Below are 16917 nucleotides of genomic sequence, written 5' to 3'. Positions count from 1 at the left end.
GTGTTAAAAACTCTCATCCTAAAGTCTCAAACTTTACAGAAATAAGGCAAAGCGATGAACCTACAAGCAGTCTCCTCTATGTTCCACTTTTACTCCGCCTACCGTATTCTGGAAATATTTGAAGGAAGTCAAATAAATGGTGGTAATTACTATTAGAAAGACAGAATTATTTCCACATGTATTTTACGCAGAAAGAAAAATGATTTCAATATGTTCTAGCAGCATTCTTCTGTTGAAGAAAGAGAAAGATGCTCTTCTAATGGATTATGGCAACATATTTTTTTTTAAAAAAAAAGCTTCTTTGAAATCTTAAAGTTTGAAATTTGGCAACTTATTCCCGGAAAGAAATTTTTCATAATTTCCATTGTAATTTAAAACATTCCCAGCATATACTGGGCATAAAAGTAAAAACCAGCAATTCACAAACCCAGATTTTTAAAAAGATAGTCTCAAATATTTGTTTGCAAATCTACTTATGTTCTAAGTGCTATAGAATCAGGTTTTTCATGTGGAAACTTTTTGCTTATTCAGAAAATATCCTGTGAATGGAATTAGAAAATACTGATGTTTACTATTTGAAATCCTTCTAATTCTATCCATTTTTCCATTCTTTCCACAGAAATATGTTAAAGAGATAAAGAAGTGCGAAGTATTACCGTATTTTTTGCCCTATAAGACGCTCCGGAATATAAGACGCACCCAATTTTAAAGGAGGAAAATCTAGAAAAAAAAGATTCTGAACCAAATACTGTAGTAAAATATTTTATATCAACTGTATAAAGTTAACAGCAGTTTAAGAACAATTTTATGTCCCCCATTTTTAGATGACCCAGGCAATGTTCCCTCTAATTTTTTTTCAGTGTGAGCAGAAAAGTATGGTATTTGAGCGGCACATTTTTATGCCTGAGCAGCACCTGAATTTTTTTCACAGGTGTCACCTAAGACAACAACAAAATCAGTATTATTTGAAACTCAAAGTTATGTTTATTCAAGGTACCCGCTTAATTAAAAGTGTTATATAGTATCACTTAACAACGCTCCTGCTTAGTAACCAAAATGTTGGGTCAGGAACTCTGGCATTGAAGCATGCAAGTCTTAAAGCTGTCAAGTTACAAGATCCTTGCATCCCTAACCCTTTAGGAAAAAAAACCCCAAGGGGTCTTCAAACTTGACAGCTTTAAGACTTGTGGACTTCAACTCCCAGAATTCCTCCTCCAGTCATGTTGGCTCAGGAACTCTGGCATTGAAGCATGCAAGTCTTAAAGCTGTCAAGTTACAAGACCCTTGCACCCTTAACCCTTTAGAAAAAAAACAACCCAGGGTCTTCAAACCTGACAGCTTGAAGACTTGTGGACTTCACCTCCCAGAGTTCCTCCTCCAGTCATATTGGCTCAGGAACGCTGGCATTGAAACATGCAAGTCTTAAAGCTGTCAAGTTACAAGATCCTTGCATCCCTAACCCTTTAGGAAAAAAACCCCCAAGGGGTCTTCAAACTTGACAGCTTTAAGACTTGTGGACTTCAACTCCCAGAGTTCCTCCTCCAGTCATGTTGGCTCAGGAACTCTGGCATTGAAACATGCAAGTCTTAAAGCTGTCAAGTTGCAAGACCCTTGCACCCTTAACCCTTAAAAAAAAACCAGGGTCTTTAAACCTGACAGCTTGAAGACTTGTGGACTTCAACTCCCAGAATTCCTCCTCCAGTCATGTTGCGGCGATGTCATCTGCGTGGATCTGCTCCATCTTCGGTTTTTTTCACAGGGGGCAGGGCTGCTGCTGAAGATGCCGACGACGAGCCCTTGCCACCACCAGAATAACAGCTGCCTCCTCTTCCTCCTCCAACAGCACCACCACACTTGGAGTGAAGCCGCCAAAGCTCCCGCTGGTGCCCCCGCCCATGGCAGCGGCGGTGGTGCGTCCCCCATGAGGCTTTTTTCCCCCTGCTGCCCTCCTCCGCCTTCCTACTGGATCCCGCCCGTGGCAGCGGCGGCGGCGCCTCCCCCTCTGTTCGGAGCATCTGAGCTGAGCCCCGTTACCCCTGCCCCCTCCTCCTCTGCTGTGCTTTTGAGGAGCCATGAGCCGCGGGAGCCAGTAGGAAGGCGGCGGAGGGCAGCAGGGGGGAAAAAAGCCTCATGGCTTCTCAAAAGCACAGCGGAGGAGGAGGGGCCAGCAGGGTAACGCGGTGCCCAGCTCAGATGCTCCGAGTGGAGGGGGACGCGCCGCCGCCACTGCCATGGGCGGGAGCTTTGGTGGGAGCTTTGGCGGCTTCACTTCTCACTTCTCGCACGTCCCCCTCCACTCGGAACAAGTTAAAAACCTAGAATGGGACACAATCAAACTTGGTTCTAGGTTTTTAACTTCCCAATCTAGCGTTCTCCACCCACCCACCCCCAATCCGCCCGGATCTGTCATGCAGCAAAGAGATACAGTAGCTGGGCGCAATAGCAGCAATAGCAATAAGCAGATCCGGAGAGATTTGGGGTTGGGGGTGGAGAACGCTAGATGGGACACAATCAAACTTGATTCAAAGGCTTTGGCTCCTGAGATCGGTGCGCTGCCATCCAAAATGCTATTACTACGATCTCTGCCGCCTGGAACCGCCCGAGAAGCAGCAGGTAAAGCGGGCGCTACAGCGATCGTGGTACCAGCATTTTGGATGGCAGCGCACCGATCTCAGGAGCCAAAGCCTTGAGGCACCTTTCGTTTGCAGGAGGAGGGCAGCTTAAAGCAGCGCCCCAGCAATGTGAGGAGCCGCTGCCACCGCCACCACCGCCTAAGCCCTCTTGGGAGCCCAGCCGAGCGGGAGCTCTGAAAGCGAAACCTCTCTCCTTTCCAGCCATCACGATCTCTGCAGCCCCCTCTTTGCCTGCCCCATTTTCAGATGACCCAGTGGCTACATTCGGCTTACAAGACGCACTCAGATTTTTACCCTCTTTTTTGGAGTAAAAAAGTGCATCTTATAAGGCGAAAAATACGGTACCTTATTATTCTTCCTAATAGATTTATCTTCATCTGTATCGTACAAATGTTACTTAATATAGTACTACTGAATACGGATGCTTTGAGATTTTTCCTCAAAATTACACAAATTATTTAATTTATATTAAAATTATTTTACATTATTCATTTAGGGCAAGGGTGTCAAACTCAAGGCCCGCGGGCCAGATCTGGCTCATGGGACTGCCCTAGAAACAGCGAAGGATTGGCCCGCAGTGCCTCTGCCAGTGAAAAAGGAGGTCAGGAGGGATGCACGAGGCCCTCCAAGCTGTTTTCAGCCGCAATGGCCTCCTGCAACCCTCCAAAAATGCAGCTCAAGAGGGCTGTTGTAGCCTGTTGGCTGCCGGCTCCTTCAGCAGCTGAATTAGATGAGGAGGTGTAGGAATCAGGGAATCAAAGTACATTCACACCAACTTTTACTATCAACATACTCACATTTGCACTGCAATCAGACTGCTTGTGAAAATTAATTTCACATACAAAATCCCATTTCATTCTTTCTTCATGCAAACCATTTATTACAATTATTTCAGGGAGCTGTACATAAGCCAATGAGCTCCATTTTCTATTATTAAGGGATCTCAACTTCCCTCCAGGTCAGGAAATCATTACACACACACACACACACGCACAAATACCATGGAACAACACTTTCAGGCGGGCGGGGGGAGGTTCTATCCCTTTAAATCTTCAAATTTATTTCCTTGGGGAACATGTGGCTCATTCTCCAAGCAGTGGGAAAACTCAGAGAGCAGTTTAAATCCTAACTACTCTCCCGTTCCCCATAGCTTCAAGTCCAAGCTGAGAAGCTTACTTATTTTGCCAGCTGGTCAAACATATCATAATCAATTCAATGCCATTCAATTCTACATGTTATTAGTATAGATGCACACCTAAGAATTTTAACAGACATTACATCAAATTAATCAAGTCCAATTACCTAGGTCTTCCCATTCAGACAGGCTTTACCTTTTTATTACCTGCTAAATATCTTACTTTTGCTCGAAGTTACGCCCCTTGTTCTATCTCCTTAAGCATTAGATTGTTAATACCTGTCTCTGCCCTGGGGTGTTCCGTGTCCTCTTTCTAATTTGGACCTGCCAGCAGACGCTGGCTAATTTTTAAAGATCCAAACTCTTCCATCTTGATCTCCCAGCAAGCACTGACATATTTTTAAAGATCAAGATATATAGGGACAATGTGTAGAGATGTTTGTTCACACATTGTTTGCATTCGGCGAGGATTCTAGGTTGGATCTCCCAGCAGGCGCTGGCTGAATTTTTAAAGATCCAAACTCTTAGATCTCCCAGCAATCGCTGACATAGTTTTAAAGGCCAAGATGTATGGAGACTTTCACTAACACATCGTTTGCATCTGGGTGTGGCTCTTGAGCTCTACTTTTCTATTATTGCCGCAACAGCTTTTTAACCTATCCCTGTGGACTCCTGAGTCACTCTGGGAAGAAACTCAGGTAGAGCTCCTCTTCAGTTTGTCTGATGGTGGCCAAAAAATCAGCAAATTTGTTGACAAAATCTAAATCAAAACTGCCTTCTGGAGGCCAGGTTTCTACCTTAGGATCAATAGAGTAGGTTGGCCAGATAGATGTGCAGAGGGTTTTTACTCAGGTCAAAGACAAACCTCTAGTATGAATTTCCTTTGTCTCATACATGCACACACAAGGCAACACTCTCCTCCTCCCCTCAAAAGGAAAAAAAATCTCTATTCACCTCGCAGAGTACAATCTTCCAGGGCTGAAAGACATGAGAACAAAGTCCCCTCCCCCACAGAAAAAGCATTGTAAGGACCTGGGCCATACAAGGAGGCTTACCTGGGCCATATCCATTGGTTAGGCTAGCTTGGAGTCCCATCTCTTGATGAAAGAAATGTCCTTCTGGGTTCGGCTCCAAGTGGAGAAAAAGACACTGGAGACATGGAGGCTGCTTGAAAAGATGGTTTAATGGTGGACAGGACCACATGGCTTCAGTCCTGAACAGAAAAGGTGATCACATGCTTCAATGTTGGTGGAGAAAAGAGAAGGAAGGCTGAGATGCTGAGTCCCTGGTTTTATGCCCTCTGGCCTTTGATCTTGATCTTGTATTCTGATTGGTTGTCAGACTCCCATGGAGTCATGCAGGGGCAACTCTCTAGGCTGGGTTTTGAATCCAGGTTTGGTTGAGTTCTCAGATGCCATGTGTTGAGTTGGGTAAAGGGCCAATATTATCATGCCTTAATCCCATCCCCCTGGAGCTGGAGGGGAGAACGTTTTATTATGTAAAGGGACTGGCTTGGCCATCTTAATGGCCCATTGACAAAATGGGTGGGGACAAGAAGCTGCAGGGAGCCATTCTCTCTTTAAAACATGTTTCTTCCTTTTCACATCCAGGGAAATATAATATTCTGCCATTTCAATATTTCCTAGGATATTTCATTTTTCTGGGAGAGGGCTGGGTGATAACTTTCCATAATACTTAATCATTTAATAGCATGACTTACTTCTAGCTCATTTAAAATGATGTTGTCATGAGTGTATATGTAGGTGGGGCAAATGAGCAACATAATGGGTTGCATGCTGGACACTTAGCTCCCCTTTTCCACATTGACTCAGAAACAAATCCCACTACTTTTAGCAAGTACTGGAATACTCTAAAGCAGTGGTTCTCAACCTGTGGGTCGGGACCCCTTTTGGGGTCGAACAACCCTTTCACAGGGGTCGCCTAAGACCATTGGAAAACACATTTTTGAAAAAATACGGAAAACATAAAATAATCTTATGGTTGGGGAGACCCACTGCTCTAAAGAAAGCATCCATAGTCTTAACCATCTGATAACAGACCATAGTCTTTAAACCTTAAAACTATTAGCTTTACTCATAAAAATGGCCACATGCCCATTCTAAATACAATTGAAGTGTACATCTAGATGTACACAACATAGGTTATGAACAATGATTTGCAAACCATAATAGCTGTATGCATGAAAGCTAAGCCAAGTTACAATTTGTCTATGGCTTAGTTAAAACAAAATAAATTGTTCCATATCTTGGGATGTATAAAATCCAGCTATGCAAATTACTTCTAAGGATAATTTCCAAAGAGTGACCCTGACAGTCTTTTGCAGCAAAAGCCTTGCAGCCATTTAGGCAAATCTATTTACTACAGTGAATTACATCTCACGGTGTCATGGAAAATTCCAGTTAATGTAACTTTGATTTGATTATTTCAAACAAAACAAGAACTTGAGTTTTCCTTCCAAGAAAAAAAATACCAGATTGCACAGGCAATCTTTCTGGCCCAGCTATTGAGGCAATAATAATATATCCAACCATCAATTTACTGAAGTACATCGACAGGATCCGAGGTGCAACGATTAGGAAGACCCTTAAACAGCAGCCAGACCAACCTCTGCTGATCTGCTATATTTTGCAGCCCAGATGGGGAAGCCCCACCTAAAAAGAAAGAAGGCGCTCGAATTTCCAGTCACTTTCCTTTAACCAGGTTGCAGTCCCAGTTTCGAAGGTGATTATGATTCATGCTTGTCTTATGAGAGTGAGGAGGTTGTTTTAAAGCCGGAATTAGGGATCGGGCGCAGCTGTCGTTATAGCCTGAATGCCACCCCCGCTTCCTCCCACCGAGTCGCGCTCGGAATTCAGGGCCAGTGCAGATCCCGCCTCTCGCCGGGGCGGGGTTCCTGCAAGCCCGCCTCGGTTTCTTTGTGTTCGGCTGCAGGGGCGGTGTGGAAGGGGTGAGGGTTTCCTTAGCTCCGCTGCCGAGGGTGGTTTCTTCCACAGCCTGAAAGCCCCAGCTGCCAGCCGTGCCTTGATTCTTCCCCTGCGCGTTGCCTGAGATCGCCATGTCGCTGGGATCCAGCCCGGACGCGGGTTTCTCCAGCGAGGAGCTGCTCGCTCTCCGCTTTCCGTTGCACCGCGCCTGCCGCGACGGAGACCTGCCCGCCTTGTGCGCCCTGCTCCAGAGCGCGCCCCGGGAAAGCCTAGCAGCCGAGGACTCCTTCTACGGGTGGACGCCCATCCACTGGGCCGCGCATTTCGGAAAGGTGAGAGAGCCCTCCCGGGTCGCGTTCCCAAGCAATCCGGGGCGCAGGATGGTTCGGGGGCAAAAGGGAGCCTGCGGTTTCTTCCGAGGCTTGGCGATAGCAGCGGGGGCGGCAGCGCGCTGCTGTCGCCGCCGCCGCCGCCATCTTAAAGGGTTTCTCCCGCCTTGCCCGCCCCGGTGTGGTCGATGGAGAAACGGGCGAGTAGAGCCGCCATACTATGCACGCATCTTCGCTGCTTGCAATTTGGGTCGGCAACTACCAACGGCCGGAGGAAATAAAAGCATCTCCTTACCCAGGTGCAAAAGTGCACTCTCGGAGCAAGAGACCAGATCCAGTGGGGAAGGGGAACGTTTGGCGCTGCTGGGCGCGTGTTGCAAATGCCCTCATCTTTCCCCCCTTAATATACCTGTATTGGGAGAGTTAAGAATAAAGATCACAGGGAGGCTCCCTTTTCACGAGAGGGTTATTTTGGGAGGAACGTCGCAGAAACGAACGAGGCGGAATTCAAGGCGGAATGAAGAATTGATCACCGTACCTATGAATTTGTGATATTTTTTTTCTGACGGTTTCTTTACGCTTAAGACGTTAAACAGCACCCAGGTCCTGTCCTTTTTCTTAACTTTTTTATATTTTGAAGAGAGCAACATACAAATATAAATATTGCCCATATGGGTTGCCTCATTTGATACTCTCCCGTAGGGCGCATTCCCACATGGTCTGCTTGTTACCAGTGTTATGCCTTTCAACTCTTCAGATTTTCCTCTCCAGACAGTGATTGTCTTTGGTAGTTATGATTACCTGTACAGTATGCCCAGTGTTTGTAAAAGTTGTTTCTGCTGTTATGTCTCAAAAGATACATACAGTTTGCGGTATACATTTGGTTGTGGAAGCTCCTTGACTGACAAATGTAAATCAGTGAAAATTCTAAAGTAGATGGTGTCACCACTTAATATCAGGACAAGATCATCTGTGGTTCCTAGTCTTCAAATTGACTCCTTTTCCCAGTCTTGTGACCAGGATGGCTGAAAAATGACATCCCCGTTTGCTATATATTGAGATATGGGGAACATATCCCACTAAATTCTGATTCCAATAACCTGGGTGAAAACAGTACACCACAGGGCAACAATTTTTGAATCACGGTACCTCAAATTGGCTAATTTAGAATTCAAAATCTTGGATCCATGACTCGCATAGAATTAAAATTTGGCAAATTTCATAGAACATTTCATGACATACAAAACTAATTTGGTACATACAAAATGTCATAAACCATTTCTTGTGCTCATGGTTGACCGTGCTATGCAGTTTAACATTTAATTATTTTCAAAGCAGATGCACCCCAACTTTTCCAGTGTGAAGGCATTGCATTATCTCTGTCATTGTTGAAGACATTGAGGAATCTGGCAAGGAAATACCTTTGAAATGACCCAGCTCTGCAGATTGTCTAGTAATGGATTAAACTTGCTCTCAACAATTCTGGGCAGCTTACAAGATCAAAACATTATAATAAAATCAGTAAAACATTAAAAAAGTAAAAGATAAAAATAAGCACAATGGAGACAGGGGTATTCCCAAACTCTCTTCAAGAACACCCCCTTATATGTAGGATGAAGCCTATCATCTTTTCCGATCTCACCATCTCCAAACTATTAATGTGACCCTTTGCTACTTGGTGACTGACTTTTGTGTTCAACAGTATTTCCTGTTCCCAACCTTTGCTGACTGTCTCAAAGATATGCAATGTAAACAGGTCATAAAAGATAAGAAGTGCTTTGAGAGTGGGACTAGGCACTCCGCCCTTCATATTGTAGCTTTCACTTTCATTTTCAGAGGTTCCCTCATGAGATACAATGTTTACTCCTGCAGAGTAACTCAAGGATCTTTTACATGAATTGTTGGTTTGGTAGTCTTCTGAGTGTTTTACATAAGGGCTAATGCAGCTGGATGAGGGAGATATACAGGTAGTCCTTGATTTAAAGCAGTTCATTTAGTGATCATTCAAAGTTACAATGGCACTGAAAAAAATGACTTACGACTTTTTTTTTCATATGACAGTTGCAACATTCCCATGGACACATGATCAAAATTTGACAATTGGTTCATATTTATGATGGTGGCAGCGTCCCCGGGGTTACATCCTTTTGTGACCTTCTGACAAGCAAAGTCAATGTGGAAGCCAGATTTATTAACAGCCTTGTTACTAAACAGCTGTGGCAAGAAAGGTTGTAAAATGGGTCAAAACTCACTTAACAACAGAAATTTGGGCTCTATTGTGATCCTAAGTCGAGGACTACCTGTAAAGCAACTTCTCCTGGTGATACTGTTGAGTTATGCGTAAGAGAGCAGGTCTGGAAATGGGGAGTCACTAAGATCTCCCATTTTAGGCACAAAGCCAGCTGGGTGATTTAGAGCCATTTATTCTCTCCCAGCCCTAGGAAGAAGCCAAGAGGAAACCATTTCTGAAAATCTTGCCAGAAAAATACTGCAGGGATTTTTCCACAGGCAGTTGCTAGAAGTTCAACATTGAACTTTAGCTTCCTTTCCTGGAATCAGATGTATTGAATTTTTATGTACATTCAGAACTATAGCCAACCCATATTTCTTTTTATTTGCACCAAAGAATAAAATATTCATTTGCTCTTTGCCAGATACTTTTTTTAACCTATACGTGAGTTGGAAAAGCCAGTGCTGAAGGAGGTTGAGAATGTTCCAGAAGCACTTATTCTTCATCCCTGCATGTCTCAATGTTTGCTCTTGGTAGGGCACCAGGTATTGGGTGAAGTTTACCTTGAGTTACCATTAATGAACTTTTACATATCTATTAATAGTTCATTATATTTTAATTATATTTTGTTCTTTATCCTAAATGCATAACAAAGACAATTTTATTTCAAAATGTGATTACCTAAAGAAGCTCTAAATTGACTTACAATTCATTAAATATTTAAAAATTATAGATTTATAAATGCACGCAGCTCTATAATTTCTTTTTATTTACTGTCCGGTTTGTTCAAATACAGTTCTGCTATGATATATTTTTAAGCTTATTGTTCCTACCTATAATCTGAAGATGCATTATTAGTAACTTTGATAAAATTAAGGAAGTCTTTGATCAGTAACATTTTTTAGAATCTCATCTATTTCACCAAACATTAGAATGCAATGCTTAATTGATTTAACAACATTGTCTGTTTATTTTAAATAAATTCTTTAGTCTAATCACTTCTGCATATTGAATAAATAGGCTTGAATAAATCATGACAACAGTTTGCTCATTTTTTAACATGAGGCTTGCCTGCTTATTCTGTGATTTTCATTTATTCCTACCTTTTCCTATATTCTCTCAAAGTTTTTCCATTGTCCTTTTTCAGCAATCATGCTCGAAGAGAGTTATAAAAAAGGGCTTAGATGATTTGTTCTCACCCAGTATCAGGATATAAGATATATCGTATCCGGTATTTTTAGCCACTGTGACCTGAACTTTCTTTTAAACAGCTTTAATTGGTAAGAGTATTATTTCAGAGATATGTGCTTAATAGACCCGATAATGTGAAGAGCAGGAAATAAACATTTTCTTATACAGTACAGAAGACACCATTCTAAATTTCTTTTCCCAAAATCAGTTTATTAAAAGCAGGCTTTCAAAGAATTATATTTTAAACATTCAAGAATTGGATGCAAAACTACACATTTAAATCAAGATTGGTTAATCTTTAAACACCTTATATTAAGTGCACAAAATCATTTTCTAGAAAGATTGAATGGGGAAATGGGATGGATAATTCTGTTTGTGACTCAAAAGAAAAGTTCAATTCTCATTTAATTCCTTGTAACTTCTTATAACAAGAATTAGAAACTTTTTAGGCCCTACATACATAAGCTTGAAGGACCTCTGGTGTAACCTTGGGTTTCCATAGCTTTGCCCCTTCCCTATTTGTATGAGTGATAGTAGCCACATTTTCATCTTGGGTACTGAGGAGTGTAATTCTGTGGAAAGAAATATCCATCTAGTTCAGTTTCAAGCTGGGAGAAAGACACTGGAAACATGGGGCCGCATGGATTAAGGAGGAAGCAGAACCACATTGGTTCTGGGCAGCTGACAAAATGGAGTTGAGAGAAGGGTTTTTATACTTTCTCTTGGGCTTTGCACTTGAGCTTTCTGTTCCTTGTGCATGTATTCTGTTGGCTGTTGTCAGATTCCTATGGGGTTATGTAGGGATTATGTAGGAGTCATAGTTGGCTCTATAGGCAAAAGAGGAAATGCAAATCCTAGGTGTTTGTCTACGTTTGGTTGACCATTTGGACTACTCTGAGATGATGCAATGTCCTAGGAGATTGTGCAATGTAGTGAGCTCTGTGTCTTCTGCTAAATGGTCTTGGGTTAATCCTATTATGTTCTGTTCTTAATCCCATCACTCTGAAGCTGAAGCTCTTTAGTTTTGTAGATAGCTGGGCCAATCTTTCTGAATGGGCACAAAATATCTGCTAGGGGCTATTAATAAACTCGAGGGCTGTTTTATGTCTCTAAAAAACATGTTTTTTTTCCATTTCTAATAATCTGCCCTTTTAAAATATTCTCCAAAATATTTCATTCTTTGGGGTGGGGGGCTTCCCACAGTTCAAAGTTTCATCTCTTTGGATCAAGCAGGTATGGAAGGTAGTTTCCAAGTTTTCCTGATGCACAGAAAAAGAAAAAGATTATGTTGATAACTACCTTATTTTTCTGAGTATAAGGAAAAAGTTTTCGCACTCTGCAAACCTCCCAAAAATGGCCCATTTTTCACAAAAACAAGCTCGTTTTTTGTCAAAAAAAGAGAGGCATGAATAGCCTTTGGGGGGGGGGGCAAAAACGAGCAAAAAACAGCCCGTTTTTTTGTCAAAAAAGTTGCATGCATAGCCTTATGGAGGCTTATAGAATGCTGCTGGGGGGGGGGGCAGAAATGGCCTTTTTTTTTTTGCTCATTTCTGCCCTCCCCAGCCCCCAGGAGCTTTCTGAAAGCCTCCATTTTGGTGAAGGGTCGGGGCTTCAGAAGGCAAAAATGCTGTATTCGATGTATACGACGCACCCAGATTTTCAGCCTCTTTTTTGAGGAAAAAAGGTGTGTCTTATACTCTGAAAACTACGGTAGGTAAAGAGATTAGTCTCAATGTTAACAGTGCATCTTGGATTACTCATCTCTCCAGCCTTGAAGTTGAATTCAGTTCATATCTTTGTCTTAATAGAATCTATATTAATTAGCATCTCGGGCAAAGTTATTTTAGGAAATTATGATGTACAGGATTTTTTGCTTGTATAAATATAATTAACATCTGTCTGAGTGTCTTTCAAATTCATCAAAGGCCTAGTTAAAAGGAAGGTAGGCCTTGGGTGATTTTTTAAAAACCAGGCATAGGTAGCCAGGTAGCATGTTCCACAATATGAGGTTTACAGCACAAAGACTATCCTCTGAACCACATTCCTCAGAAGGATGGAAGGCTGAGTCCACCTTGAGCCGGTGAGATTTGAACTGCTGAACTGCAGCTAGCAGTCAGCTGAAGTAGCCTGCAGTCCTGCATTCTAACCACTGCACCCCCACATAATTCAGTGGCACATCAGGTAGATCTTTGTAGATAATAATCAGATCTAAAATGGGTTCAGAAGTTTGACAGACAGTGTGGTGACTGTAAAATAGATATTATTCTACAGTAATAGTACAGGCTGTGATTCTGCAAGAACCACATCTCAGGTATCTAATACTAGTCAACATCAAAAACCATGATGAAAATTTGTCAGATTGATTTTTTAGATAAATACAGTTAAATTGTTTTTAAAATATTTCCTTACCACAATCTGGGCTGGTCTGCCTGCTTTTACATCAAAGAACAGCTCCTTTCCCAACAGCTTTCTTCCGATTCCTATATGGAGTCCGCCATCCAGTAGCTTTTACATTCATTGTTAGTTTCTGTGGCCTTTTCAAAAGCTCGTTAGAGCATGTTGGGTTTATTCCAGTTGCATGTTCATGAGAATATGGGTCACCAAAATCTCCTGATTCAGGTGGTCATAATTGTTGTGCCAGAAGCTGGGCCAAGGTCCCTCAGGCCATGGACTTCATTTCAGATGGGAGCTACAAGTCCAGGAGCATTCCTGAATCACAAGCTTGTTCCTTTGCGTGTTATAATCCTGTCTAACCATGTTAGAGGTTACCAGAGTGAAAATGTCAGTTGCTTTAGATTTCAGGTGTTTCTTTCCAGTTAAGTCTTAGAAGTGCAAAATATGTTAATTTTTAAGATGTGGGAGAGACCTAGAAAAGAAATAATGGGTATAAGAGGGAATTGTATTCTGGTGTTGACATATAGCTGCTTAAAGGGTCTTCCTTTGTAATGTACAATAAGAAGTTTATTTAGGGTCTTATTAGCTTCCGTATGACAGTGAACATTACCAAAATGTCCACAGATAATGACCTCCAGGATTATCATAGCTTTGATCAATCAAGATTTTCATGCAGTGTCTTTTACGAAGACACAGTAGATAATCATATTCATGCATTATGCTTTTGATTACAATGGTCAGTATGTCACAAGTGTCAGGAAAATCCAGTTTTATCTCAAATATGCTCACATTATTTTGTGTAAGATAAAATCTATAAACTATAGAACATCTGGGAAGCTGTAAAAACCAGAGTCTTACTGTTGTAAAATGCCAGTTTGGTATAGTGATTATAGCATGAGGTTAGAAATTGAAGATTTGAGTTCTAATTTTCCCTTGGACAAGAAATCACCTGGGTGATGTGGGCTAGTTGTTCTCTATCTGCCCCAGGAAGGAAGCAGTGGAAAACTATTTCCAGCAGTCAATCCTGACTCAAAGGGACAAAAAGAAAGAGACTTGTTTTATCCAAATATCATATAGAAAGGCTTTGTGTACATGTGTTGGTTGTAGAATGTAACGGCTTGTACTGATATGTGATATGAAGTCACTAACACGTTGAAACATCATTTTTCCCCTTCTATTTTAGCTGGAATGTCTAATCCAGTTAGTGAGAACTGGAGCAAGTGTAAATGCGTGTACAACACGTTTTGCGCAAACGCCAGCCCATATTGCTGCTTTTGGAGGACATCCTCAGTGTCTCAACTGGTTAATTCAATCAGGGGCCAACATAAACAAGCAGGTATCACCATTTTTTCACATTCTAAATGCTATTTTAAAATTGTGGTCTAATGCTAATTCAAGAGGCTCTATTATTGCTTTTGGATATAGTTCCTTTAATGCAGTCATTGTATGTTTGCAGGTTCTGAGGCATGCTGGAGATTTGCGTTTTGTGCCCCTCTTTTGCATGTTCTCAGTTTTGGAACAAGACCTGCACATCTAGAGTTACTGTGTCTTATGGAAGTTACTAACTATATTGAATTAGAATGTAGTATCTGTGCTGATTTAATCATAATGTAGGTCAGTGAACAAAAGGATTATTGTATTTGCATTCTATGAAATATGAGTGGAAGCTTCTTTTAGCACAGTTTACAAATGAAGATGCAGAACATGCAGTCATCTTCAACCATTCTCTTTACATTCTGTAGAAAAATATTTTGTTATTTTAATATGGTTTTTTTAAATTATTAATTAGATTTCTAGACCGCCCCCTCTCCCCGGAGGGACTCGGGGCGGTTTAATGTAAGTCTTCATAAAACCCTGAATATATTGGAAAAAAATTACAGTTAGTTCGGAATAAAATTAAATCTTAAATATTGGAGCACTTGTAAGCAATAAAAAACTTAATTAAGTCAGTACATTTGTTTAACTAATTCTTTTATTGCTTACAGAATTGACTTTTAAGAAAAGTCAAGTCAGTACATTTGTTTAACTGACTTTTCTTAATTTTACTGTGTTTATCAAATCATTTCATGCATCTGAAATAGACAGTAGTCTGCTGCATTACATAGAAAGATGCTTCCCTTTCAAATCCAGAGTTCTCAGATGTATCACTGAAGGTAATCATGGTATTTATGCACTGCATTTTAACCAAAGTAGGCCCTGAAACTTCTTAGAATTACAGCTTATATTAGATGGTATTTTATGTGATTTGTTGATAATTTTTTCATCTGCTGGAAGGTTCTAAGCCAGATGTGTCAAACACATGGCCTGCAGGTCAGATCTGGCCTGCAGGTCAGATCTGGCCTGCGATAAGCTGTGGAGTTTATCCCAGAGTCAGTGAGGGACTGGCTCCTGCTGCCCTGGGTCTACCCACGCCCACCCAGTCGTCTGTGACGAACAGACCACAACCACACTGGGCTCCCCAAGGGCAAACAAATTCCTGATGTGGCCCACGACGGGATTGAGTTTGACAAATCTGTTCTAGGTAATGTCATCCAGGAAGAAGAGACAAAAAATAAACATGGGGATGCTGGATAAGGAAGAATGATGATCCATGGGAATAGACTCCTAGATACGTTGAAACATAGCTGTAACAATATTCATCTCTTCCTTGTGGGTATCTGAATGATCCCCTGTTCTTGGGTCCATGTAGATTGCTACATATTTATGACCGTTTAACAGAATTATTTGATAGACCTGCTATTGAATTACAATAAAGTTTTTGAAATCTAGCTAAAATTATAATGAAATGCAAATCCAATTAAACTGCCTAGTTTTTAAAGGGTTTTAGAGTTTTGCAGCTGTTCTTCTTAGTTTTAACGTTACTTCAGTTGAACACAGATGGAATGGCCTTGGCAAATCATGATGAGGCTTCAGGTCAAAATCCAAATTTTTAAAGGTATTATGAGATGCAATGATTTGAGAAATATATTTCAAGTGATCCAGTTAGTCGTAGACTATGACTACAGTTGGGACCAGATTTCCTGTTGTAAATTGACAAACCCATGTAACTGAATCTGGTTTTATGACATTTTTTATGGTCATCATTAAGCTAATGCTAGGGTCATAAGGGCAAACCTATTCTTCCAAATGGACTTTTTATTACCTGAAAGCAGTTTTTAAAAAAATCATGTTGTGGTCATTTGACCGAGGGATACTGCATCCAGTCATAAAGGTAAGCAATTGCCAAGCATCCAAAATGTGGTACATAACTTTGTGTGTGTGACATGACATGACATAAAAGTATTCATTCTGGCCCATGGTAAGTCAAGGACTATCTGTAAATAGCAAGATAAGAGATTTCAGGAGAGGAAAATAGGCTAATTGTTATTCCCTTTCACATTGCTATCTTAACCAGTAATGTATGTGGCAATGAATGTGCTTAAAGATCCTACTGTTAGAACATCTGTCACCCAAAACAATTCTGAATAAACATACCTATTTAGCAGGTGTTGCAGAGATTTTGCTTCCAGCTGTGTAGCTGTGATGTAGAAGGCAGAGAAGAGGAATTATGACAGATTAAATGATTTTCATTTTGTTGCTTTGATTCAATATCCATTAGTCAATTTTGAAAGTTATAGTTGGTATTGCATAAGGATTTTTCATGTCTTATCTGTCTTCTTAACAAACTTAACTTTCTGCATTAGCTAGGACAATGATGTACTGTTGAGTTATTCTAGACTTCATGTACTAGAAGTTTTTATTTCTACATTGAGTTTATGATTTTATGTTTGCCACCACATCTCACTACTCGCCTAAAGACCTTGTATCCTATGTAACACATTGTGACATATAGATTACTCTCTGTTGTTTCAGATATGAATTTATTAAATTGTGTTCCCATATGCTACAAGTGCTTTGTATGTCAGAATACTCTGGGGAACTTTTCTACCTCTTATTTGTTAATGATAATAATGATAATGTTGAGTTGTGTCTTGGTTAGTCAAGTCAATTGGTTCTATCTGATTGTATGATTAATGGAAATAATCAGTGTTTCCATGTCAGTGGGACATGTCTCCTTTTC

The 16917-nt window shown here is 41.0% G+C and overlaps 1 protein-coding gene across 1 annotated transcript in view; it reads left to right on the top strand.

Annotated features, from left to right (window-relative positions):
- Positions 1-6599: 6599 nt before the first annotated feature.
- ANKRD10 (ankyrin repeat domain 10) overlaps positions 6600-16917 on the top strand; it is a 32929-nt gene continuing 22611 nt past the window's right edge. The window contains exons 1-2 of the mRNA XM_081946415.1: positions 6600-7045; positions 14041-14193. Coding sequence (XP_081802541.1) covers positions 6845-7045; positions 14041-14193 — 354 coding nt within the window. The 5' untranslated portion in view covers positions 6600-6844. The remainder of the gene's footprint in view (positions 7046-14040; positions 14194-16917) is intronic.

Source organism: Natrix helvetica (genome assembly GCF_964273705.1).
Source record: "Natrix helvetica genome assembly, chromosome: 3".
NCBI classification, from domain to species: Eukaryota; Metazoa; Chordata; class Lepidosauria; order Squamata; family Natricidae; genus Natrix; species Natrix helvetica.
The sequence above is the reverse complement of the archived record's forward strand: the minus strand, read 5'-3'. Positions and strand labels throughout refer to the sequence as shown.